Source organism: Haliotis rubra, unplaced genomic scaffold (genome assembly GCF_003918875.1).
Source record: "Haliotis rubra isolate DU_JTF1 unplaced genomic scaffold, ASM391887v1 Scf537, whole genome shotgun sequence".
In the NCBI taxonomy this organism is placed as follows: Eukaryota; Metazoa; Mollusca; class Gastropoda; order Lepetellida; family Haliotidae; genus Haliotis; species Haliotis rubra.
Window position 1 is genome coordinate 308,156 of NW_025767232.1, and position 26,775 is coordinate 334,930.

Genomic DNA, 26,775 nt, shown 5'->3' on the forward strand with positions numbered 1-26,775 from the left:
AACAATTTCTTCTTTATTACAAACCAAGTTAAGACACCTGTCACCAGCATGTGTGTTAAAGTTCGTATGAGCATCATTCAACTACTTCTTTAGTCAATAACACCAGGGTGATCAAACTGATGCTCGACCTTGCTTATGCGGAGGTCACCTGTCTGCCCTATATTCAGCAGTGTGTGTGTGTGTGTGTGTGTGTGTGTGTGTGTGTGTGCGTGCGTGCGTGCGTGCGTGTGTGTGTGCGTGTGTGTGTGTAATTGTGATGAGTTGCTGCATCTAGGAGTTATATCACGGTCTTGCTGATGGTGTTGGGGTGTTTCACGGTCTTGCTGTTGTATCTGGGAGTTATTTCACTGTCTTGCTGTTGTATTTGAGGGTTATTTCACTGTCTTGCTGTTGTATTTGGCAGTTACTTCACAGTCTTGCTGTTGTATCTAGGAGTTATTTCACGGTCTTGCTGTTGTATCTCCGGCGTTTGGGGGGTGGTCCGTCCAGTCTGGCGGTGGTGGGAGAGAACACCCTGGTTTCGATTGTCTGTACGGAGTGGTAGTTGTCCATCATCGGCTTCACCTTCCTCCAGATCTGGAACAAGACAGATACCTGTATCAATGCTGTGACCCAACACTATCACCACAAGTACCCTCTCTACCTGGGCTACCAAGTATTTGATGACCAGATGCTTGATGGCCATTTAGAAGTTGGAAGGTAACGTATCAATCAATGGTATCAATCAATGTTTATCCAATCAAGATATATCCTTTTCGTTGTACAAACACTCTTCACACACCAGTCTATAATATCTCAATACCAATCTATTGCATAAACATAGCACTTAATGTCTTTGAACTCTGTACATTTCAATCAAAACATAGAACTTAATCTTTAATTCCATATCACTGGCCGCCTGTACGTACTATATCTTGCTTGTATTTCACCCGATGAAGGGGCAAGAACTAGCCCTGAAACGTCTTGTTGTAAATAACAAAGAAGTTGTAAATCCATACCATACGTTGTTGTGGGTTTGAAGACCGCCATCACATAGCAGAAATACCCCCGACTGTGGCTTTAGAAAACCATACACAAACATAACTAGCGCCATGACGTCTTCCCCGGCCACAACTACCACCACCAACGACATTCCTGACAACTACAACTACCATTTGGCCACAACAGCTACTACTAACCACCACCATACACCTGCCACTCCTACCACATCCCCATTACGACTACTACCACAACAGACAACCGGAATCCGTGAATAGTTTTTGTTCGTTTGGAAATGATTACATAAATTGAGTTAGGTAGCAACACAGGAATAGAATGTATTGTTGGGTATACTTCAAAAGGTGTGTGTCTGTGCGTGTCCGTGTGTGTGTCCGTGTGTGTGTTAGGGTGGGAAGGGCAGTCCCACACCTTCTGGTCGCTCTAGCCTACCTTTTCCTCCTGTAGAAGCTTGGTGACTGCCTCGATGTCCGGAGCCATGAACCTGTCTCTGTTCCAGGGGCTGCAGGCAGAATACAACACCGAGTCAGCGGGTGAGTACAAGCCTACCTAACACCTGACCTCAAGTACCAATAAGAAACCCTCCAAGACAATTACATAATATCAAAGACAATCATGGAACTGGAACCCGATGCTCGCGAGTTCTAATCCGAGATTCGCCTTGATTACTGTTTCTCTGCATCACACCACTTTATTCAGTCCAAAAGCTATGGGGAAATGATCCTCAGGGAAAACATTGTTGGGGGGGAATCCGCCCCTGCACACCGAGTTTATGGTATTCCCTCCCACATAAAGCTGGAGGGCGTTTTTGGAACTGACACAATGACGACCTCGACCACCGAAATCATGTCGCCTAAACACAACGGAAATCATGTCGAGTAAACACCCCTTAAATCATGTCGAGTAAATACCCCTGAAAATATGTCGAGTAAACACCCCTGAAAATATGTCGAGTAAACACCCCTGAAATCATGTCGAGTAAACACCCCTGAAATCATGTCGAGTAAACACCCCTGAAATCATGTCGAGTAAACACCCCTGAAATCATGTCGAGTAAACACCCCTGAAAATATGCCGAGTAAACACCACTGAAATCATGTCGAGTAAACACCCCTGAAAATATGTCGAGTTAACTATAGCTTGCAGAGGACACCTAACACGATATTTACCCGACGACTGACCGGACCAGCTTGTGCACCTCTTCCAGGGGCGGCGTCGTCGTCAGGGGTCGCAGAAACTCCATCGCCTGGCAGGCTGCCAGTAACTCGATTGCCAAGACTGGAATAATGTTCATCATTTAATGAGTTAACAAATCTGTAATGGATGTTTATTCCAACAAATGTGAATCCTAGATGTGACTTCTTCCTCTTATCGTATTGCAGCTCTTATATAATCAAGCAAAAAGGTAACAAAAGTACGACAACGCAACATATTGACCATTTGCAGAGCTTTAAAAAATATGTTACCTATACTAAACGGAACAATTTCCGAAAGCTACAGTGGCCCTTCTAGGATTCCATAGATTTGCACCGAAAACGACAAACACAATATGTAATACGCAGTACCTACCCATAGAAACTTGGAGTTGATTGACTATATACTTGTGGTTTACACAGTTTATAAGTGGTTTACACAGTTTGATGATTAATAATCCATAGGATCATTATCGTCATAAGACCGCCTCCGTGGTGTAGTGGTTAGAGCGTCCGCCCGGAAAGCGGAAGGTTGCGGGTTCGATCCCCGACCGCGTCATACCAAAAGACGTTAAAATATGGTACTTGTTGGTCCCTGCCTGGCGCTCGGCATTAATGGGTACAACAAGGACTGGTCGGATCGGAGTCAGTATAATGTGTCTGAGTGGGGTATTTATGCTTCACTGCGGCATGGTATCTCAGTGGGCTAGCAGTATAAAACCAGCCTAAGTCTGGGCTAGTACCAGCAGCCGCACATACACATAGACACGCATGCACGTCGTCATATGAGCGAAATATTCTCAAGCACGACGTAAAACCCACTTTCACCTCACCTCATCGTCATAATGAAATGTCAGTACGTAACTGCAATAGTTGAACTTTGAGCAATTCAGGGGGAGCCCAGCGCTTTCGCTCTAAAAGTAATGCAATGGGATGACTACAGATACAACTATACTATTTTGTTTTATTGTAGAACGTGCGTCTCTAGTTATATTACAGTTAATACATTGTCCCCACCTTGTTCCACGTGTTCCACGACCCTGAGACACTTCCTGGCGGAGAAGGCCCCCATAGACACGTGGTCCTCCGTCCCAGCGCTGGTGGTCAGCGAGTCCACTGACGATGGGTGACACAGCACCTTGTTCTCGGACACTGTCCGGACACAGAATACCATAAACATCAGTCATATAGAGAAACACGCCTTGGGATACCGTTATTCCCCATTGAAAAGGTAGTGGTCTCCTAGCTTGATTAGCTTATGATCCGAGAAGAACCGGGTAAGAAATGGTCTCCAGCAAACCATGCTTGTTGTAAGAGACTTGCTGACTTGGCTGACACATGTCAACGTATCCCAATTGCATAGATTGATGCTCATGATGTTGATCACTGGAATATTTGTTTCAGACTTGATTATTTACAGACGCCGCCATATAGCTGGAATATTGCTGAGTGTGACGTGAAACAAAACAAAAACACAAAAAAAACAACTGATTAGATCATTTCCAAGGCGGGAGGATGAAAGGCATAGAGGACGCCGGGTGTAGGACGGAGAAAGGAGGACGAAGGTTGAAGGAAGAGGAGACCGACCGTACCTAGAGATGCTGCTGTACAGTGGGCGATCATGAAGCCCGAGTTGAGTCCGCCCTCTTTAGTCAGGAAGGCTGGGAGTTCACTCAGAGCTGAAACAGTGCAGGAATTCGTGCAGTCAGGTGTCTGTGCTGATAGGCAACCTAATCCCCACCCTGATAGAACACATCTTCTACATCCTTATAACTATAGTTTCACCTACCCGGATTAACAAGTCTCTCTATCCGTCGCTCGCTCATGTTGGCCAGCTCGTGCACCCCGATAGCAAGGTAGTCCAGAGCCTGGGCAGACAATATATATTCAGATATTTACCAAAGTCTGGCGTCCTATATCGATAGTGTAGGCCGGCAACTTTCGCCCTTTTCCGAAGATGACATTATTTACACTTTACTTTCCTAAACAGGGGTTTCGCCGCAATATATGTTTATTTGTTGTTCACTCAACGATATTGCAGCTTTACGGAAATTATTTACGAACTCGATTATTTACAGACCGCCGCCATATAGCTGGAATATTAAGAATAACAACAAATAAACAAAACATAGACTTACGACAGTGTCGACTTTATGATCATTTTGTGCTAGTTGATCTTAGGGAAATTAAACAGACGGCTGGTTGTTTAAAACATCCTTAATCATGTTCAGACGTATAAACAGGTCACACTTTTTAACAATGGACACTGAGGTTTCTGTTTAGGATCTGATCATATTTTGACAGTGCAAGACGAAACCTTTTACAGAGATTTATAATTGTACTTAATGAATATTATGGCGGAATAGGGATGATAAACTTTACTTTTCAAACAGCTTGAGCTGACCCCCGAGATACTGGGCTGACCCAATGTCTCACCTTGGCCGGGTACTCCCCGTGGAAGTTCCCCCCTGACAGAATCTCGCCAGTCTCAGCAAACACCATCTTTGTCGGGTTGAGGAACAGTCGTACAAACAGTTGCTATGGTGATTGTTTGTCATCCTTACGTGCAAACTTTCTTTGGGTCTGCGACGTCCATTATTGTGACGTCATTGACAACGTCGAGCATTATATACTACAGTACAACCAGAATTATTGAGAATTTAAAATTGTAAAATTGTGTTATTTTTTTCACTCATTACTTACGTATTACATGTGAATATTAGCAGAACATAACTCCAGATTCAAAGACAGGTGAACAGTTAGTATTTTGTCAAGTCACCATGGGCAGCAATGCAGGCTTCAATGCGGCGGGGCATACTACTGATCAAAGAAGCTAGGAAGTCGTGGTCCATGCTGTCCCAATATCGGACCACCTCTTCTTTCATTTCAGCAATATTTGTCAGATCTTTCTTATTGACACTTTCCTTCATAAGACCCCAAACATTTTCTATTGGATTTAGGTGAGAGCTATAGCTTGGCCAATCTAAAATGTCATATTTTGGGTCCGAAACCAGGCCTGTGAATGCTTTGAACGATGTTTTGGGTCGTTGTCCTGCTGGAAAATCCAAACATTTCCATACAACACGTGAGCAGAAGGAAGTAAATGTCCCTCGAGAATATCTGTGTACCGCTCACTATTCATATTCCCTTCAAATACAGAGAGGGGCGTTGCCCCTAACACAGATATGCGCTGATACAAAGGTTTTTCAGTTTCAGTCCAGAATTTCAGTGTATTAGGAAACAGCCACACAGAACTTTCATCTGAGAAAATCACATTGTCCCAGTTAAAATTTCTATGCTGTAAGCACCAGTTCAACCTTCGCTCCTTTTGTTCAGGTTTCATGATCGGTGATGGAATTCCTCGACTTTTCTGCCAACCCATTGCATGCAGCTCAGTTCTAATTGTCTCCTTACAGACAGCCACAGTTCCTCTATCAATCATATCCAGCCTTAAGGTCCTAAACTCCTTCGTTTGTTTTTAGAAACAAGAATACCAAGCCGCCTCCTGTCACCGACAGTCAATTTTCTGAGCCTACCTGCGCCTCCCTGGTGCCCAGTGCCATATCCATTTGCAGTATTTTTCAAAACACGATAAACAGTGGACAAAGGGATGCCTGTTCTACTTGCAATCACTTTACCTGATCTGATGTCCTTGTTATAATACTTTAAAATCAACTTCCTCTTCTCTAAATCATCCATACTGATGATCACTGAAAATGTCGTCTGCTAGCAGGTAAACAAAGGGGGATAACTCTTCACAAACTAATGAAAAAGGATTAACAGAGTTGTCTCTCTTGAATGAAACCAAACGCTTGATAGCTGGTCAAGGTTGTTTATACTGGAAATCCAATTAAACATATTCCTAAAATTCTCAATAATTTCTGGTCATACTATGCAAACAAAAAGTATGAGAATACCCTAAAATTTGATAGTCATATATAAACTTAAACGTGGTGAGGTCATTTATTCTCTTATTGTGTGCTTAATGGGCACTTTAAACGACATGTTGGAACATGCAGTGAAGCAACTGATTCAATACTCGCTGAGTTTGAGCGAAATGAAACATTGTCAAGAACATCCAAAAACAAGGGTGCTGAAACACACCAGCGCCATGTTTGATTAAAAAACCTAAACACAACAGCCTAGTGCATGTGGAAGACACACTTCACATGCATCTTGTGGCAACTGTGCACTGGGAGTTGTGAATCGGTTCCGAAGGACTTGGAGCACAACATATCGGTCATCTGGTCTTGGGTTTTTTCTGGGTCTTCCAGAGCGAGGTCTGTCCTGTACTCTACCAGTGTCCTGGAACCTGTCCCTCAATCTTATGGATTTACCATCCTGAAACAAGCAATGGCCCTGCTTCTGTGGTGGGCGCTTTACGGTCTGGGCTGTGGCATGGTGAAGAAGATGTGAGGCTGCAATACTGTCTGTAGCTTCTTTTAAAGGAAACGTTGCCATAAGCTGCATGGGAAGTCTGTCTTCCACATGCACTAGGTTGTTGTGTTTGGACGTTTAAATCAAGCATGGTGCTGGTGTGTTTCAGCACCCTTGTTTTTCGTTCTTTTTGACAATGTTTCATTTCACTCAAACTCAACGAATAATGAATCAGTTGCTTTACGGCTTGTCCCAACATGTCGTTTAAAGTACCCATTAAGCACACACAAAGTTGCATTTACCTCAGAGTATAAATGACCTCACCACGCTGACGTTTATATCACTATCAAATTTTGGGGTATTCCCATAGTGTTTGTAGTGTTATCATTTCATCATTCATATCAAAATTAGTGTCTAGAAAAAAGAGTATTAATGTCGCATCTATATAGCAACACGCGAGTGCATGCGTGCATGCGTGCGTGCGTGCGTATGTGTCAGCTTGTACGAGTTCGAAATCATGCAGGTTTATAGTGATAAACCACTGATATACTAGACAGCAGATTCCACAATGGCTATTTCCTTACACATCATTCAGAGATATTGGTGTCAAGTAGGACATTCATAGTGTCTTATTTTTATAGCGGCATGTGTGCGTCCGTGCGTGCGTGCGCTAGTCTAGTCCATCTTTTGCTGTATTTTGGTTTCAAGTGGCCGGGAATGAAACTACTGAACTCCGCTTTCCGAACAAACACCCTATCCGGTAGACCATGGGAGTCTTGTCGAGAAAGAGGGCTTATAGCTTACGCTTGACACTTCAACGTCAAATGAAATATCAAGAGTTGCGTCCCTTGGTACTACATTGATCGTGATAATATGTTAGAATCCCTGATTTGTTTGTAGTATCCCCAAGGGATAAACCTCTTCGACTGCACCACTTTGGGCCTTTTTCACATACTCCACAAGTGACCTGCCGTAATATACCTGGAGTAATGTTCAAAGCGGAGTTAAACCAACTCACTCACTCACTCATACTTGTGAAGGATACAGGGTTGTCTGTGGCGCTGTTCATCTCGGTGACCAGGATGCCCCTGACGAAGGCCACAGTGTCGTTCACGATGCCGTGCACCTGTAATAACAAGCAATGGTATATGTACAGGGTATCTGTTGTCATGTTTGATTTAAAACGTATTTGTAAGCGGACCCTTTTGGAATAGGTGATTTATGTTAAGTTTACGATTTCAACACCACCATTATCAGTCAAGTATCAAGTTGGCCTTGCCTGTATCAACCCGGTCCAAATGACACTGTGGAAAAGCCTAGTTTTCCAAAACCAGTAACAGAAAATGATACCAAAGAATGGAAAATGGAGTAATATTATACACAAAGAACTGAATCGAGCACACCCTGTATTTTTGCAATGATAGGTTTTCAACACGTACATAAACTTCTCGTGGTGACCACGATGGAATAACACGAGAGTTTCTGACCCGTATGATCCTTTGACTTTGACGACAAAACGATTGGAATCGATGTTGATTTTAAGATGATATTGCTCATTTGAAAAATATAGTTACACTGATTTTCATTCAAAACCATATCTCCACAAGTATGGCCCTGGAATGTTTAATGTTGAATTTATTGGTGAATGTGAACATTCAATATGTCATTTTGTGTGTCTTACACGATTCATGGTCAATACCATGTGTAACCTCCATGTGTCACTGACATTGGAATTAACATACAGGTCAAGGCGTAATCCTGATACCTATATTAAACAACTCATATTTTAGTGGTCTTGAAATGCGGTTTAACATCGCCGTCAAGACTATAGCACTTACACCGGGCTGTATATTCAAGTAGGTACCTAGCTACAAAATTTAATGTGTGACCCGCTGATTGCCCATGTTTGTACCCTAACGACGTCCATTAATGTCAGCCACTGGTCTGCGTCCGCTAAACACCCTTCATCTCAGAAAGAGTGAGTGAGTGTTGTTTACAGCAGCAGTAAGCAATATTCTAGCGTATATTCTACAGCGACCAGTAAATAACAGAGTTGAGAACTAAACATGCTGAAACTAAGTGACTGAAAGCAAGCGCATTGATTTAATCTGAGGGAATCCGGGACATGATGACAGCGACACGGTCAAGTCACTGAGTCTGTCCTTCTGATCCCCTGATCATACCCTGCAGACCCATCTTACCTGCGGACAGCACCTTAGCGTGTACGCGTCTTGAACCCGGTCACAGAACCTGTGGCTCTCTACAACAGACAAAGCTCAGTTTAAACAGTGAAATAGTGAGTGAGTTTAGTTTTACGCCGCACTCAGCAATATTCCAGCTATATGTAGGCGGTCTGTAAATGATCGAGTCTGGACCAGACAACCCAGTGATCAACAGCATGAGCATCGATCTGCGCATTTGGGAACCGATGACATGTGTCAACCAAGTCAGCGAGCCTGACCACCCGATTCCGTTAGTCGTCTCTTACGACAAGCATGGGTTACTGAAGATCAATATTCTAACCCGGACCTTCACGGGTCCAGTGAAACAGCACCTTAGCTTATATATGTATATATATAAGTATAGCTCTGGTTCAGTTGTGATTTGCACAGTATATAAACAAACTGTACAAACCAATATGGCGGCGCTAACCAATCTGGAACGAGTGAACCTTCATCTTAATCTTTCTTCTGAAACAAGAATCAGTTCTTACCTGCTATCTGAGATGGATGTGTTTCAGAATGAAGGAGTGATCTTAGTCGCCTAGCAACCAGACCTTGGCCTTTGTGTGGTCGCACTTTCTGAATATCTGAAAACAGAAAATTGGAAACAATGACCACGGTAGTTTAGTCATATTTTGAAGGCGAATGCGCAGAAACAAGTACAACACAGTTATTGAACTTTATTGAACTACACAACCTTATAAAAATATTCAAAAGGTAACATTCATTTTTAAAGGTTTCTGAATATGTTGTTGAACCGTCGTCCAGGTCTCATGCCATATTGGCTTTTTTATACTGCCAGGAAATATTTATTTCTATTCTATTTTCCACTCTCATGTTTACCAGATATCTGTGAGAATGTGTGATCAATATTATCAAAATGATGTATGTAACCTGGTCCTTGTCAAACAAACTCCCAGAAACAAGTAACCAGCAACATTCCACTGTGGTCGGGTAAATAATACCCTCATATATATAGGATAAACAGTGGGTTTAACTTCATACCATCCCAGTGAAATCCCAGTCATCTGAGTATCTGACGTAATGCAAGTACTTACTGCTATCGAATGCCCTTGTTGAACCCTTCAGTACCTCCAAGGTCATGGCCGCGACAATGTCTGCCTGTCTGGTAATGGACTCCGACCTCTCGCTAGCTGGTAGAACAATCAGTGTTGTACAATGTGAATCAACGTTCAACAATGTTTTCTCGACTGGCCAACAGTAATATACTACACAAAAGAAGGTAAGGGATTGTCTTTCATATGACTATGTACAGTGAATCTGTCGCAGATGCTGGGCCTTTGAGCTCTTTAACATAGGCAGGTTCGGGGTTGGGTATTATGTGTGCGTGGGGTGGGGGGTGTTGTTGTTGTGTTTTTTGCAGGGGTGCGCACCCACCCGCCTCCACCCCAACCCACTCCCAAACCCTTTTGTCCTGCACTTTTATTAACTGGCCATTGAAACTCTCGAGAAAATGGGTGAAAATGAACTGCGGCTAGGTCACTCACTCAAAAGTAACATTGCCCACTCACTAACTCACTCACTCACTCTCGCACACGCAGTAACCCTGCACATGCCTACCTTCAACTCCTAAAGATGTTATAAGTTGTGTTCCATTTATCATTGCAAGGCCCTGCAAAAGATAGCAAACATTACGTAGTGTCTCGAATTCATACCAATGAATATTTTGTCGGATTAATGTACATTTTGCAAGCCAATCAAATTCTGTTACCTCTTTAGGCTTGGGCTTTATCGGAGTGAGGTTATGAGACTCGAGTACCTGCAACACAACAGACAAGTCTATGATGAGAATGAGGAAGTTGGAGGGTCTTCCAGCACATCCGGTAGTGCCGATTTCGCGGTCGTAATATATCTCCGACAATACCATGTAATCTGACACATACACCCTTGGCACGAATATGCATGCACTGACAGTTCCGTGCCAAGATAGGCCCCAGGTCCATCATACTTGGTTTGTTTTTGTCTGGCCCGTACTACTTTCAAGACTTGTATATAGGTCTATTTTATGCGATTGGAATATTTCTCACTTTGGCAAGGGTCATCAGCCGATAACATTCCTTTATGTATGTGTTATACTTTCTATTGTTTTTGTTGAATGCCACACACGGTAAAACTTCAGCTGTATGTCGGCGGCTGTATTGTTTGTTGTTTCTCAGCAATATTCCATTTACGCGGGGACAGGCTGTAAATAACCCAGACAGTACATCAACTGATAAGGATGACATGAATCCACGCCGATCCATCTGTAGCCTCTTACAACCAGTATCACGATGACGGAGAGATACTCTGACGTGGAATTCCCAACGGGTTGCAATATATACCGAACACGGGTGACATAGTGCGCTAAAACATTTCAGCGAGGGAAATGTTTGCGAGGGATGGGATAGTATTGCGAGACAACAATAGTGTTATTGAGAGGGAACCCGAAGATTTTAGCGAGGGTATGCTATACATATCTGTTTACCATGGCAGAATGGAGCCTCCATGTTAATCTTCCTATAATTATTATGTTCTTACATATTTAGCATCAGCCCATCCACTCTTCGGCGACCACATCTTCCCCTCTCCCATCATGCCTAGCGCGAGATGAGAGAGAGGTGCAAGGTCTCCGCTAGCCCCCACCGATCCCTTCTGGGGAACCCATGGAAGGCAGGATGCTGAAAGATTGGGAGAAATCACACTAGCAGAAATACCAACAGATCTCCGTAAATACAACAAAAATAGTCGTTTTCTACATTTTTGTCAATGATTTGTGCATTGTAATTGTGAACAAATATTCATTCTAAACGAATAATACATTTGATTTGTGAGTGCACTTACCATTAAACGCTGCCATATACTGTCCCAGAGTTTCCAAGGAGATGCCACTGTAGCCCTTGGCGAGGACATTGATACGCAGAGCCAGCAACATCCGGGTCCTCTCGGGGGACAACGGGGGACCAACACCTACGGGGTAGAAGCACAAAGTTGTAAACCAGTTCTTAATGTTTAGGAGGTCATTCTTTTCCAAATTTTTCAAAAACATAGTTGTATTTTTTGGACACGTCTGCAAGTACATGTGACTTTATTGTATTCCTACAATAGGACCATATGTAAAATAACCCAATCCTTCACATAGTTGCTCTCTAAGGCCCAGTTAGAAGGTACGTTCACCCTGTCGTAATCCCAGCGTCTGGGGCACTACAGCTCTGTATGCAGGGTTACCTACCCTTGGCGTTCCAGGAACAGCCGAATTTATACACGTGTTCGTGGGTGTTATAAGTGGTTAACGTCAAATACATGCAAAACTTTGGATTATTCTTCCCGCATCTTGGGCGGTTGGGCAGCCTAGTAGTTAAAGCGTTCGCTCGTCACACCGAAAGCCGGGGTTCGATTCCCTACATGGATACAATATGTGAAGCTCATTTCTGGTGTCTGGTGGTTGCTGAAATAATGCGCAAAGTAGCGTAAAACCAAATTCACTCATTCACTCTTCCCGGAACAACTGGACAATCAATTATTCTTCAAGGCGGCGTTAAACCCAACTCACTGAACCACCCACCCACCCACTCACTCACTCACTTATGAAGAAAATCTGAAAGTCCTATACCTGCTGCATGGGAGCGGATGAGGTTTTCTTGGAGTTCTCTACAACACAATCCAAACATTAGCATGTTTAAACATTGCATATTTTTATTGAAACAGACGAAATCTATTCAATTTCACACATCGTCAATAAGCAACTTCTTTCAAATGCTGTCAGAATCGTCGTAAGCACACTAACACACTCAAGATTTGATGATCACTTTATGAGTGAGTGACGGTTTTATGTCTCCTTGTACAACATTTCAGTGAGAATATGACGTGGCTAAATGCGTGATGACAAGAGACTTTCACAGGTCGTCCATGTTTGTCCCGTTGCTAAAACCTACGATCACGAATATTGCATTTGCTGAAAATCAGGATCCATAGTCAGGACGATATGACATTTGAACAAATCAGCGGATCCTGCTACAACTAACAAAATGTAATTGCTGCACCTCGGGGAAACTGCTTTGGCCGCCTTTGCCTAAATACTTCGTGTAATTTCAAACAGGTGTTATTTTTTAAATTTCATATCATACACGCTGATGACCCGGGTTCGATTCCCCACATGGTGCAATGTATGAGGCCCATTTCTCGTGTCCACGTCATCATATTGCTGGAATATTGTAAAAAGTGGCGTAAAACAATACTCACTCACTCAGCCCTCTCACCCTCGGCTCTCGGGCCGGCATGAAGGTCTGTTTTTCACGAGTGAGTGAGCAAGTTTAGTTTTAATCCGCACCCAGCAATATCCCAGCTATATGGCGGAGGTCTGAAAATAATCGAGTCTGGACCAGACAGTCCAGTGATCAACAACATGAGCATCGATCTGCGCAATTGGGAACCGATGACATGTGTCAATCAAGTCAGCGAGCCTGACCACCGATCCCGTTAGTCGCTTCTTACGACAAGCATGGGTTACTGAAGGCCAATATTCTAACCCGGATCTTCACGGGTCCTGTTTTTCACGAAACACCAGTAACGCTTGCACACACAAGATGGATGTATCTCAAAACTATTGTCAAGTCTGTGGTCTGTGGCAGAACGCGCAAACAAACTTTTGTAGATGAGCATGAGACCCTTGTTTTTGTACTGTGGTAGGGCAAGCATTGTAGACGTGTCCAACTTTCATATTAGTAAAAAATATATTACGTACTGGTGTATCTCAATTGTAACTAATTCACTTCAGATACTTTTTTAAATTCACACACACTGTAATATAAACGGTATTTTAAGGAGACTCTAACAGATGTATTTGCTATTTACTATTCCAATTTCCTTTTATTTATTTATACTTTGTGTAAAAGAAGATGTGTTGATGTACTTACACAAGTTTATCTTTAGGTATGGTAGTCCGAGCAAATTTACCAAATCCTGTTGTGATTCCATAGACAACTGGAAAAATAGGAAACACAGTCTGTAATCTAAATGAAAAGCTAGATTGGTAGACACCAGCGGCAGTTACCCGTGACTCAAGACGACGGACAGAGACCGAGCAATGTATCTCAGAACTCGATGATGTTTAGTAACCATTGTTTACCTTTTTAACACCCTGGGCAGCAAATAACCAATTTCAATATTCATCAAAGTTCATATATATCATTGCATTGCATAAATGCAAATGTTCACATTTTCATTGGCCGTGTAGTAATTATATGAACGTGACATCGGTCAATATTGTCCTACTTGGCCCCGCCGTGCAATATTGCAAAAGAGGCGTAAAACTACCTCATTCACTCTTCTTTGGTCCATATTGCTAAAAGCGGCGTAAAACCATACTCACTCACTCACTCTTGGGTCCATAAACACTGGTACTGACTTTTTAAAAGTCTTTAATCGTGTTATGTACATGGACTTAGAACAATTTCCACAAAGCGATTGCAACATGTCGATGGTGGTAATTCATTCTTTTTCAGACAATTCTGGAAATAAGATCGCTTTACGAATCCGGGCCATGGTATAGAACACCGTATGTACTCATTCGTATTTTTAGGCGAATTTTGAAAAAGACTTTGCATTTTAATATCCATCAATGATAAGTGTGTAATTGATAATGCGTGAACTGTTTCCTTCGACACTTTTTTTTGCAATGATCGCGATGTGATGTCATAAATTACCTTTATTACTAGCGAGTATCTCATCCACAAGGTCACGTGACTTCTGTACGTTTTGTTCGGCCTCGGTTGTTAACTGGGGAAGGAAGGTCATTAACGATTGTCTTAATGACTGTCATCCACAATGTGTCGATATTATGTTGAACTACATTGACATTGGATAAATACACAGGTGTTAAAGTGGACAATCAAGTTGAACATTGTCCGTATCTCCGGCAAATATTGTTTCTAGTACTGTGGCGTGATGCAACTATTACCGGATGTTGTCTTACATGTCACTGGTCTATTTATCATTTTAAACACCTTAACACATACATAGTGCGACTATTACTACACCACCACTACTACTACTACTACTACTACTACTACTACTACTACTACTACTACTAGCACCACTACCACCACAACATCCATTTCTTCTACTACTACTACTGCTACAACACTTACCGCTAGTACTGCTACAACACTTACCGCTAGTACTGCTACAACACTTACCGCTAGTACTACTACAACACTTACCGCTACTACTGCTACAACACTTACCGCTAGTACTGCTACAACACTTACCGCTAGTACTGCTACAAACTTTACTTACCGCTAGTACTGCTACACACTACTTACCGCTAGAGTACTGCTACTACGCTACGCTACTACTGCTACCGCGCACTTACTACTACTACTACTTCTTTACCGCTACCGCTAGTACTGCTACAACACTTACCGCTAGTACTGCTACAACACTTACCGCTAGTACTGCTGCTACTACTACTACAATTACCGCTATTACTGCTACTACACTTACCGCTAGTACTACTACTACACTTACCGCTAGTACTGCTACAACACTTACCGCTAGTACTGCTACAACACTTACCGCTAGTACTGCTACAACACTTACCGCTAGTACTGCTACAACACTTACCGCTAGTACTGCTACAACACTTACCGCTAGTACTGCTACAACACTTACCGCTAGTACTGCTACAACACTTACCGCTAGTACTACTACTACACTTACCGCTATTACTGCTACAACACTTACCGCTAGTACTGCTACAACACTTACCGCTAGTACTGCTACTACAATTACCGCTATTACTGCTACAACACTTACCGCTAGTACTGCTACAACACTTACCGCTAGTTTACCGCTAGTACTGCTACAACACTTACCGCTAGTACTACTACTACACTCTACCGCTAGTACTGCTACTACACTTACCGCCAGTACTACAACACTTACCGCTAGTACTACTACTACACTATTACCGCTACTACTGCTACAACACTTACCGCTAGTACTGCTACAACACTTACCGCTAGTACTACTACTACAATTACCGCTAGTACTGCTACAACACTTACCGCTAGTACTGCTACAACACTTACCGCTAGTACTGCTACAACACTTACCGCTAGTACTGCTACAACACTTACCGCTAGTACTGCTACAACACTTACCGCTAGTACTACTACTACAATTACCGCTATTACTGCTACAACACTTACGCCAGCTAGTACTGCTACAACATTTACCGCTAGTACTGCTACAACACTTACCGCTAGTACTACTACTACACTTACCGCTAGTACTGCTACAACACTTACCGCTAGTACTGCTACAACACTTACCGCTAGTACTACTACTACAATTACCGCTACTACTGCTACAACACTTACCGCTAGTACTGCTACAACACTTACCGCTAGTACTACTACTACAATTACCGCTATTATTGCTACTACACTTACCACTAGTACAACTACTTACCGCTAGTACTGCTACAACAACACTACCGCTAGTACTACTACTACTTACCACTAGTACTACTACTACACTTACCGCTAGTACTGCTACAACACTTACCGCTAGTACTGCTACTACACTTACCGCTAGTACTGCTACTACACTTACCGCTAGTACTGCTACTACACTTACCGCTAGTACTGCTACTACACTTACCGCTAGTACTGCTACTACACTTACCGCTAGTACTACTACTACACTTACCGTTACTACTGCTACTACACTTACCGCTACTACTGCTACAACACTTACCGTTAGTACTGCTACTACACTTACTGCTAGTACTGCTACTACACTTACCGCTAGTTCTGCTACAATACTTACCGCTAGTACTACTACTACACTTACCGCTAGTACTGCTACTACTGCTGCTGCTTCTGCTGTTGCTGCGCTAACACTACTGTATAACTGATACTGCAAATACTACCACTACAACTACTACTACTATCACTACTACTACTACTATCACTACAACTACTACTACTATCACTACAACTACTACAACTACTACTACTTCTACTACAACTACTACTACTACAACTACTACTACAACAACAAACTACTACTACTACTACTACTATTACTATTACCACCACCACCACCAATACAATTTGTACTATTCTGCCACTTCTACTACTCCTTCCACTACCACTACCACTACCACGCCTCCAGACCGCCTCCTGTGGTGTAGTGGTTAGAGCGTCCGCCCGGAGAGCGGAAGGTCGTGGGTTCGATCCCCAATCGCGTTACCAAAATACGTTAAAATATGGTACTTGTTGGTCCCTGCCTGGCGCTCGGCTTTAATGGGTACAACAAGGACTGGTCGGCTCGGAGTCAGTATAATGTGTCTGAGTGGGGTATTCATGCTTCACTGCGGCATGGTATCTCAGTGGGCTAGCACTATTAAACCAGCTTAAGTCTGGGCTAGTACAAGCAGCCGCACATACACACACACACGCATGCACGTCGTCATATGAGCGAAATATTCTCAAGCACGACGTAAAACCCCATTTCACCTCAACTCACTACCACGCCTCCACTGCCCTGCTCACCTTCACAAGAAACTCTCCTTTCCCAAGTCTCACGAGATCGTCCGCGGCTAAGCTGTTTCCATCCAGCGAGATATACTGAAGGCATTAGAAACGTTGCTTGTTACATGACGAGGTGTACCGCCACATCAATGGATGTGGATGTAGTGCGAGGCGGTCATTTTTAGTTGACATCACTGTAGTTATTTATTAAATCATGTCCATATAGAATCTAGAATTTGCGATATGTCCGTTGACCTTAAAGGAAAATATGGAATATGGTTAGCCCAGTCGCTTAATGCGCCACTATTTGCAGCCTGGTTCCCGGGGTCTGCTGCGCTACGCTTCAACACTGACCCCGGCAAAGACGACAGAATGGCGGCCTTCACTATTTGGCGACACGCCATATATTTACTGCAGAAATATCCGAGAACGGGTGGTTAGAAACTTTTCATAATTTATCATTTTCATCGATACTATGGCAAAGTATATGTCACCAGAACAATGCCCATCCCACGAACACGTTAATTGAGCAGTTTGGAGACACGAACGTCCTCGTTACATAGGCGACACACACACCATTCTCAACACTGACATGTGCGTTGATATTTCGTCACGAAATCGTATGCATAAAACATGTATCTGAACGACCACATTGATTATATATAGCTAGCATCAAAGCAAGAAGGTTACATACCAACATTATTCAGAAATGTTTATGATTGTAATAATCATGGTGAATGATATTACCTGTATACAAAGATACACACATATACACTGGCCAATGCAATGATTTTGACACATTATTGGACTAATTAATTGAATATATAAAAATACACAGTTTGATGAAGTTAAAACATTACCATGAAATTAGATACATTACCATAAAAATACATACATTACCATAAAAATACATATAAAATAACTTTCTAGACAGATGTACATTCCATTATTTGTGAGCTTGTTAATTAAAGGTAATTCTTACCAATGAAACCCGTCCTGAGTACTGTAATTTTAATGGCATGGAGCCATTATTAGAGTATGCATTTGCTATATATACTCATGCCAATAATGGTTGTCACCCCCCTTCAATTTTATTAATTGGAGAGGGTGTGTGGGGGGTTGGGGTGGGGAGAGGGTGACAACCATTATTGGCATGAGTATATATACATCATTTTGAATTCTTGTAATTAGAATACATCTGCTACAAGTCCATAATCATGCAGTTTGTTATCAGCAATTATTCAGCCAGATAACAAAACACTTATTGGGTTATCAACCCGATGAAAAATGGAAGAGTAGATAATATGGGTGTTATATTGAAATGATTTATGACATTACCAGATGAAAATTAATAATAAATATGTTCTTTATTATTATTCCATTTAGCAATGACATTTGTTTTACATTGTTAAAAAAATAGATGGCTGAATTCATCAGTTATGTGTTTCACATGTTTTAGATCTATTCATAATTAGTTTTATAAGGTGGTAACAACATAAATACAGTCGGTTGGACAAATATCCGACTCCACCACTGAACATCACTACTACAGATCAAAGGTACAATGTTCTAGTTACTATTACTGGGCGTTCGGTTTATTTCCAACAGGTGAAAATGGGCCCACACCATCGAAACATACGTAACCAAATTTGATAAAATAAAGATGCTAACTACGAGGGGCGTCCCAAATGTATTCGGCCTCACCTAGAAACTTTATACAAATGCAACCATTTTTATGTTTTATTTTGCTACATATTATCTGTCAACCTCAAGCAAATTGCTTTTGACATGTTTCAGCCTCATGATCCCCATTTTGTTTGACTCTTTATCTTGGTACCCAAAAACCCGCAAAATCTGCAAAAAATGCATCACAAACTTTAGGATACAAAATATGCAAGACATCATTTTGTGTGTTTGAGATAGGCAGAAATCCTCTTGAATCAAACATAGATATTAAAGTGCATAAAAATCCAATTTGAAACTACAATCGCTTGTTAAAGTGACTCCCCCATGATGTTTACTGAAAGAGCTTGTTTAGGAGACACTACCCAACCCCTTTCAGATGACGTAATCATAAGCACATAATTTAGTGTCAGCACTCAATATATTGTAAACGGTGCCAGCTTGAATATCTGGACACAATGTTTTGGAAAGATTAAAATGGGGATGATACAAAATGGGAGATACAAAATGACAGATCGTTTTACACTTTCTGCAATTTTTAAAGAAATATTATACCCCAATGTGTTGTGATGACTAATATGTCGTTAACATCATTACCCACTTATGTGAAATTTTGGATATGGCTTTGGTAATGATTCCTTCAAAATAAAATGGAGGCTTTTTCTAACACTGGACATCGAGAACATAGTTAGGCCGACTACTTTTGGGACGCCCCTCGTATATGTAATCAATGTGGTCGTTCAGATAAATGTTTTATGTGTACGATTTCGTGACAATAGCGAGCTGACATGAAATATCAACGCACATGTCGGTGTTGAGAATGGTGTGTGTGTGTGTGTGTGTGTGTGTGTGTGTGCGCGCGTGCATGTGTGTGTGTCATAGTTTACATTTCGCCCATGTAACGAGGACTTTCGTGTCTCGAAACTGCTTAAATAACCTTTTCGAGCTCTAAAAGTAACGATGGCCGTTGTTCTGGTGACGTATACTTTGCCACTGTATCGATGAAAATGCTATGAAAAAATCCCGGTATTGAAGGCCGCCATTGGCCGCCATTGGGTAGTGATTGCCGGGGTCAGTGTTGAAGCGTAGCGCAGCAGAGCAGGGGAACCAGGCTGTACTATTCGATCTACAGAGACGTGCCAGAAACCTATGATCGTTCGTCCTGATTTCTTTTCGAGCTGATTGTGTTTCTTGGTGTGCCACCTCGACCGTTTCACCAAAATTCCTGAGACCTGCATCACTTGGGCTTTCCTCCAAGTTTAGGTATAAGTGGATTACTGTTCCAGATCGGCGTTAAACTCACTCACTCACTCACTCACGTAATAGGAATCTACTCACATCTGATGCCGTCTTCACACTGGCTTTAGGTCTGAGTATACAGGTCAAGGAGTCAACAGAAGTTTAAACAATGTAGTGTTGCCCAGTCAGATCGGCTCAATCGTAACTACTCGCCTCTTTCCGTGACCTACACGCTTGCCGGAATGACACGAGTAGTTACGAATGATACCGGCTTATAAACGTCGCATCCGTTATCATATGATGAAATTGGATAAAACAAATTTGCGAGGGTTAGGGGGCATATCCCACCATCCGTTTTATAATTGGTCATTCAAAGGTACTGTACAATTCATTCTATATGAGAGTTATTAGATTTTAGATTTACTTTCTGTTCGTGAGCAAAGGTAACTCCTCAATACCTACAGGTAATGCGGCGAGGATTAAGTCTCATGACGTGAACCCGTGAAGATCCGGGTTAGAATTGATCTTCAGTAACCCATGCTTGTCGTAAGAGGCGACCAACGGGATCGGGTGGTCAGCCTCGCTGACATGGTTGACACATGTCATCGTATCCCAATTGCATAGATCGATGTTCTTGATGTTATCAATGGATTGTCTGGTCCAGACGATTATTTACAGGCTGGAATATTGCTGAGTACGGCATTAAACAACAGCCAAACAAACGTTTCATGGCGTAATCTTGTGTAAACATGTATGATCATTTAGATGGATAGTCAAACTTTGCTTGTACGGCGACGTGAATGGGAATGGGATTTAACGCTGCCTTCCATATCACTGCACTTATACAGCAATGTTCATAGGCATGCGTGTGTGATTGTGAGACTACTTGTAGTCCAGGTTTATTCCGGTTTAGTAAAGGAAGCCCACTGATATACCATGCCACAGTGTACACACCGACCTGACCAGTCATGTGTAGAATGGGATATTTCAGTTGACTAATATTCTATACACCTATTAAAATATCCTTCATCTGCCTTTGTTTCCATTCTATCCTCCAAAAATGAAAATGTAATACGTAATCTAGCGCTTTATGTAAAACATGCTGTTATCCTTAGAAGCAATATCTTAACTGAACTGTAATTTCTTTTGTAAAATGTCTGTAACATGTGCTGTATATATACTTGTAATACTTGTATATGGGCCGGAGGACTTAAGTACAATAAATATCTTTGACTTTGACTTTGACCATATTAGATCTAACCAAAGGATACACTTTCTCCTCCATGTACACGATCTCAGCCGGTCCGGTTACCGGACTTGACATGTCACTGTCCAGAACTGCAAGAGAGAATACATATGACATTTTCCGCCTGTTAACGATAAAACGTTTCGACTCCGAGTTCAGACAATTTGGACACTGGATGTCACGAAAGGGGAAGCATCTGTACTGGTAGACGTAAACACGATGATGATATGCCTGATGGAAGGACATTTTGATGTCTCTCTCTCTCTCTCTCTCTCTCTCTCTCTCTCTCTCTCTCTCTCTCTCTCTCTCTCTCTCTCTCTCTCTCTCTCTCTCTCTCAGTGGGACAAACATTAAAATACACAATAATGCTTATCAACACGACTAGGTGGTTCCCGCTGACATACAGTAGGGTGCGAGGCACCTGATGTCGTCCTGGGAGAATCACAGATGGCTTCTGGCCTGACCTAGGCTCGAGGAAAGTTGACATGTAAGATTCATAACAGATATGTTATCTTTGTCAAACACTGATTTGGTAGAAAAATAGATCTGATTTCAGAGGTGTTAATCCAACTGTCGGTATAAAGAATTACCAAGAGTCCAAATGATGCTGGTCTGCCGAAGGTCGTTAAATCAATCCGTAATAGATAGAAGGTTTTAAACCCAACTCAAACAGTGTCCTCTCCCAATACTATGAATTATTAATCATGATATTTTAATAACCAACTGCAATTTCAAAATACTAAATCTATATGTTAAGGTATATACAAATTATAATGTACTCACTAATATGCAACTGTAATTAATGCTAAAGAATGAAGTAAGCCAGATCATAGGCAAACTGTAGCGCAAATAGGTTGCGCAACATAGAGAAAATGACCAGTCTTCTATATGCGAGCGAAGCGAGCAAAGGTTGGCAACGTACTTCCCTCGCTTCGGTTCGAAAAATATTTTTAATGCCAAAATAAAATATCGCTACCATCAAAGGTAGACAGCCATTTCCTCACAGGGTTGTGTTCTCAGATTTCAAATCTCATATTTAATTATTACTCACGTAAATATATTTTATTCCACATTTTAAGCGTCACTCGGGGCATATCAGATCGTTCTTCGCCTCCATTACCCCTGGCAGATTCCGGTTCAACGGAATGAAGGAACAAGAATGAGCAGAATTTAAAAAGAAATATCATATTGCCCAATATTACCAGTAAACTGTTGCAGATTATTGATCTTATCTGCCGTCATCATTGTTAGAATTGTCGTTATATTTATTTTTAATAAAACCCACTTCTGACGCGCGGGTGAATGAAGGCAAGGACGTGTGATTCAACAAGAATAATGAAAGTTAACCCCCCTGTTCCTTCACTCCGTTGAACCGGAATCTGCCAGGGGTAATGGAGGCGAAGAACGATCTGATATGCCACGAGTGACGCTTAAAATGTGGAATAAAATATATTTTACGTGAGTAATGATTAAATATGAGGTTGGAAATCTGAGAGCACAACCCTGTGACGAAATGGCTGTCTACCTTTGATGGTAGTGATATTTTATTTTGACATTAAAAATATTTTTCGAACCGAAGTGAGGGAAGTACGTTGCCAACCTTCGCTTCGCTTGCATATAAAAAGACAGGTCATTTTCTCCCTGTTGCGCAACCTATTTGCGCTACAGTTTGCCTGTGGACTAACTGAGATCTTCTGCGACATCTCATCCTTCAGAACGATTACAAATAAACACTAGACGAACTTGACATGTGACTAACGCCAGTGTCAAACGTCTGTTGGACGGTAACCAGTCGGAGGCATCCCCGACAACGGTGTCAAACAGTCGCTAGACTCACTCAACTTATCCCATTTATATCAAAATATAAATGGGTGTGAGTCGGGTGAAGGACGAAGCAGAACCTTCGTCACGGGAGTGAGGAAATCTTGTGGAAAGGACAGCTTCAAAGAAGTTGACAATGCCGTGTACCTATAGTCTGTTTGCAGTGAAAACGTACCGATGAATTTCACTTTAAACAAAGTAAATCAAATAGAGTGAACTTTACCTTGCCAACTGAACATTAAAATCTCAGAATTCTATTCAACTTAGGATAAAAGTTGTTTAACAAACGATCATAGTTTCAAATCGGTATTATTGGTTTCTATTACAAGGGGGTATGCACATTAAATGAAACCCCGAGAACAAGAAGTGTTGGTTTCTACGGTAGTCTAAGTTAACGCTCATCACGCCCCGCACGTGCATTTGTTTCACTGTTCCAACTACTGTGCGTACCCCCTTGTAATACAAACCAGTAATAGCGATTTGAAACTATGATGTGTGATGATGATGACGATGATGATGATGATGATGATGATGAACTGAAGAATGGTAAACATTTGGCTTACAACGTATCTGGACTCAAGCCTTTGTTCTTCATAAAATTCAGGTGAAACACAAGCCCCAAGTCTATACAGAACACGTAACACAGAAATATTTATATATGAAACAAAGCAGATGAAAATGTTCTGGCTGATGTTGGCTCTATGTTGAAGATTATCATCCAAATCACCAGTTATTTCTCTCACGCACCTTTGTTGGAAAAGATATTTCATCAGCTGAAAACAATGGCTTCATCAACAGACCAAAAGGTCATCAAAGACAAAATTCAAACTTCCATCAAACGCTCATTGATGACAGGGATTCTTACTCAAGTTCCGAGGTAATAGGACAATACTGAGCCTCAATCCACCTGATCAATAGTGAAAGGACATATAAGTTTTCCTGGGCTGTTTAGTTTCATTTCGGTACATTAATATGGAACTACTAATAAGAACTGACAATGGAACGTAAACGTACCACTGCAACCATTGAAGAATAGTGGGGTGTGAAAGAAAACAGCATTTTTATGTTGGGGGTATTATCAGACATGGCCCACCCGGTTTAAAAACACATGAGAAGAACAAGAAGAAATAATGAAAATATAATATTGGTTTAATTAATATTGCCAGACAAATGAAAATGTGAAATATATATTTGTAGAATATTCCTTTTTGGTCTTATGCATTTCATGTGAAGCTGAGCTGAGATGCTGTTTAAATACATTATATCTGACGGGTCTGTGTTCTATACATCATTCACATTACATTTGATATTGACAATTCAATATGTTTAGTGGGATATTGATAAGCAGCATGATAAAGGGATGAAATTACAGCTCTTCACAATAATTTGCTTTCTAATTACAACAGCACTGATATTTTCAAACGAAAATATAATTATTTATGCAACAAAGGTGAATAGGTGCAATTATTACAGAAATACAGTTCGCTATAGTGTTAAAGAGTACAGTGCCTTCAACTATACTCATGCCAATAATGGTTGTCACCCCCTGCCCACCCCAACCCCCCACACACCTTCTCCAATTAAAATAATTGAAGGGGGTGACAACCATTATTGGCATGAGTATATTATAGTTGAAAGACGAGGACACTAAGCATCTTAGAATTCAAATATTTAGTTAAATATTTACATGAAAAGATATCAGAGGACTAGTTGTTCACATTAAAGTTTCTCTGACACAAAGCTTTGAAAATGAAAATATATTTCAGGATTTCACAAAACATCTGCTGGCTATTCGGTTATGGCCCGGGAAAGCGAAATCTGGACCAAACCTCCTCAATTTAGGTGTCGCTTTCGCGGGAACGGTCAAGCTACAGTGAACACTGAATTTAGCGTTCCCGGGACACTCAATACACAAGACCAAACAAATTGTGAGTCGTCGTCTGATACCGTAGTCATGGTAGAAATGTTTTTGTATGTACATTACTAGCAAGTTTAAACCTAACTGCAATTATTCACTTTTTAATGTATACGGTCCAGTCTCTCCATAGAGCATGTAGGATGGTGTACTCTAGCGTAGTTTCAGGACAGATTTATTGAATAACCTCTGAACATATCACTGATATCTCTAACAGTATTGTCGATTGCGGTGGTTGGGTCACTATGACCTGCACGTGCCACTCGTATTCCTTTCACAAGTAGGGTCACGTACATGCTGAAACTTGAATCACTTGAAGTTTCATCTCAGTTAAGATGTTTTCATAGCAATTCGCGGCACTTCTAACAAAACTTTGGTTTTCGCTTTACTGGGAACAGGGAATATTGAAATTTCGCTTTCCTGGGCCGACACCTGCTATTCTATATTCCTGTATATCTTAAGACAGGCGCATAAAGTTAGTGAGGGGATGGATCGCATGACTAGAATGTCAGTCAAATTCGTCTTTCCAAACCCCTCCCTCCCTATTGGACAAGGGCTGGTAGAGGTTATTTGTGCTACCACTTAGATCTCACTTACCGCAGGAGTAGGAGGTGTAAGACGGCAACAGAGCTGAACCCCATAACATTCCTCCAATGTAGTAGAAGTGAGTATGGTTTTATGACGCTTTTAGCAATATTCAAGCAATATCACCGCGAACGACACCAGAAATGGGCTTCACACATTCTACCCATGTGGGGAATCGAACCCGGGTCTCTGGCGCGGCGAGCGGACGTTTGAACCACTAGACTACTCCACCGCCCCTAGATCATAGTTACGCTTCCTTACAAGAAAGCCATTATGGCTATTCTTTGACCTGGCTTAATTCATACCTTGTCATTAATTACGTGATTCAATTTATCTAATTCGTACATACCTTTACGTGAATTAGCATTCTAAAATTACACTTCGTTCCCTCCAAAATATTATGAATATAATTCATAATAACGGGGTAGCTGAAGTTATTAAATGTATGTTACTGTCGTGATAGGATTGAAAAACTGTTCAAAGAGGCTCACTCCGCACTCCCGTGGGTATCGATATAGTCTCAAGATACGCATCATCTCGATTATCGATATTTTGATTTTCAATCAGCCGTAAATTATACATACTGTACAACATTTACAGAGTTTCGGTCTACCGTCGTTACCTACCAACAGTGACGAAGTCGTTGTCATCCAGGACGTCCCTCACGGCGTCGTCGGGGTCCAGTATAGCCCCACCCTTAGCTTTGCGAATCTCATACACAGTCTCCTCTGCATGACCAACATTGCTCTTCGTCTTGTAGTACCGCTTCAGCCCCTCGCCTCCAAGCCAGGAGATCTTCTCCTTGCCATTACAAGGAAGCGCCAACCATTCCCCCCTAATCCTCAGGGAAAGCTTCATCGTAAACTACGGATCTCCCACGCAAGAGTATAACGTTGACGATCAGTGTTCAAACAGTGTTCTGTCAATGGCTGCCATCGGCAAGATGTTGTCTTATAAAGCC

The 26,775-nt window shown here is 41.7% G+C and overlaps 1 protein-coding gene across 2 annotated transcripts; it reads right to left on the reverse strand.

The window, feature by feature from the left end:
- Positions 1-26,754, reverse strand: LOC124253274 (histidine ammonia-lyase-like). Of its 2 annotated transcripts, XR_006892152.1 has the most exons (23): positions 26,441-26,754; positions 21,519-21,585; positions 20,347-20,377; positions 17,347-17,421; positions 14,491-14,563; positions 13,702-13,768; positions 12,399-12,436; positions 11,630-11,755; positions 11,327-11,466; positions 10,521-10,568; positions 10,370-10,421; positions 9,847-9,942; positions 9,280-9,375; positions 8,768-8,826; positions 7,612-7,692; positions 4,626-4,691; positions 3,979-4,057; positions 3,782-3,868; positions 3,207-3,341; positions 2,166-2,274; positions 1,429-1,498; positions 374-576; positions 1-164 (listed from the first exon to the last, which is right to left on the reverse strand). XR_006892152.1 is itself a non-coding variant. In XM_046687014.1 (22 exons), exons 1-22 carry the CDS (start codon positions 26,670-26,672, stop codon positions 436-438), a joined length of 1,968 nt encoding a protein of 655 aa, XP_046542970.1. In that variant the 5' UTR covers positions 26,673-26,753; the 3' UTR covers positions 315-435. The 2 variants fall into 2 exon arrangements, 1 of the variants encoding a protein (XP_046542970.1); XM_046687014.1 differs by lacking the exon at positions 1-164 and having other exon boundaries at positions 315-576; positions 26,441-26,753.
- Between the last annotated feature and the right edge of the window lie 21 nt (positions 26,755-26,775).

Excerpts from the sequence above, each read along its gene's own strand:
- LOC124253274 (XM_046687014.1), bottom strand. The coding sequence starts at position 26,672 with ATGAAGCTTTCCCTGAGGATTAGGGGGGAATGGTTGGCGCTTCCTTGT. Across the intron at positions 21,586-26,440 it reads CAACGACTTCGTCACTGTTG|TTCTGGACAGTGACATGTCA; the intron begins GTAGGTAACGAC and ends TCTCTCTTGCAG. Across the intron at positions 1,499-2,165 it reads CTGGTCCGGTCAGTCGTCGG|CCCCTGGAACAGAGACAGGT; the intron begins GTAAATATCGTG and ends TTCTGCCTGCAG.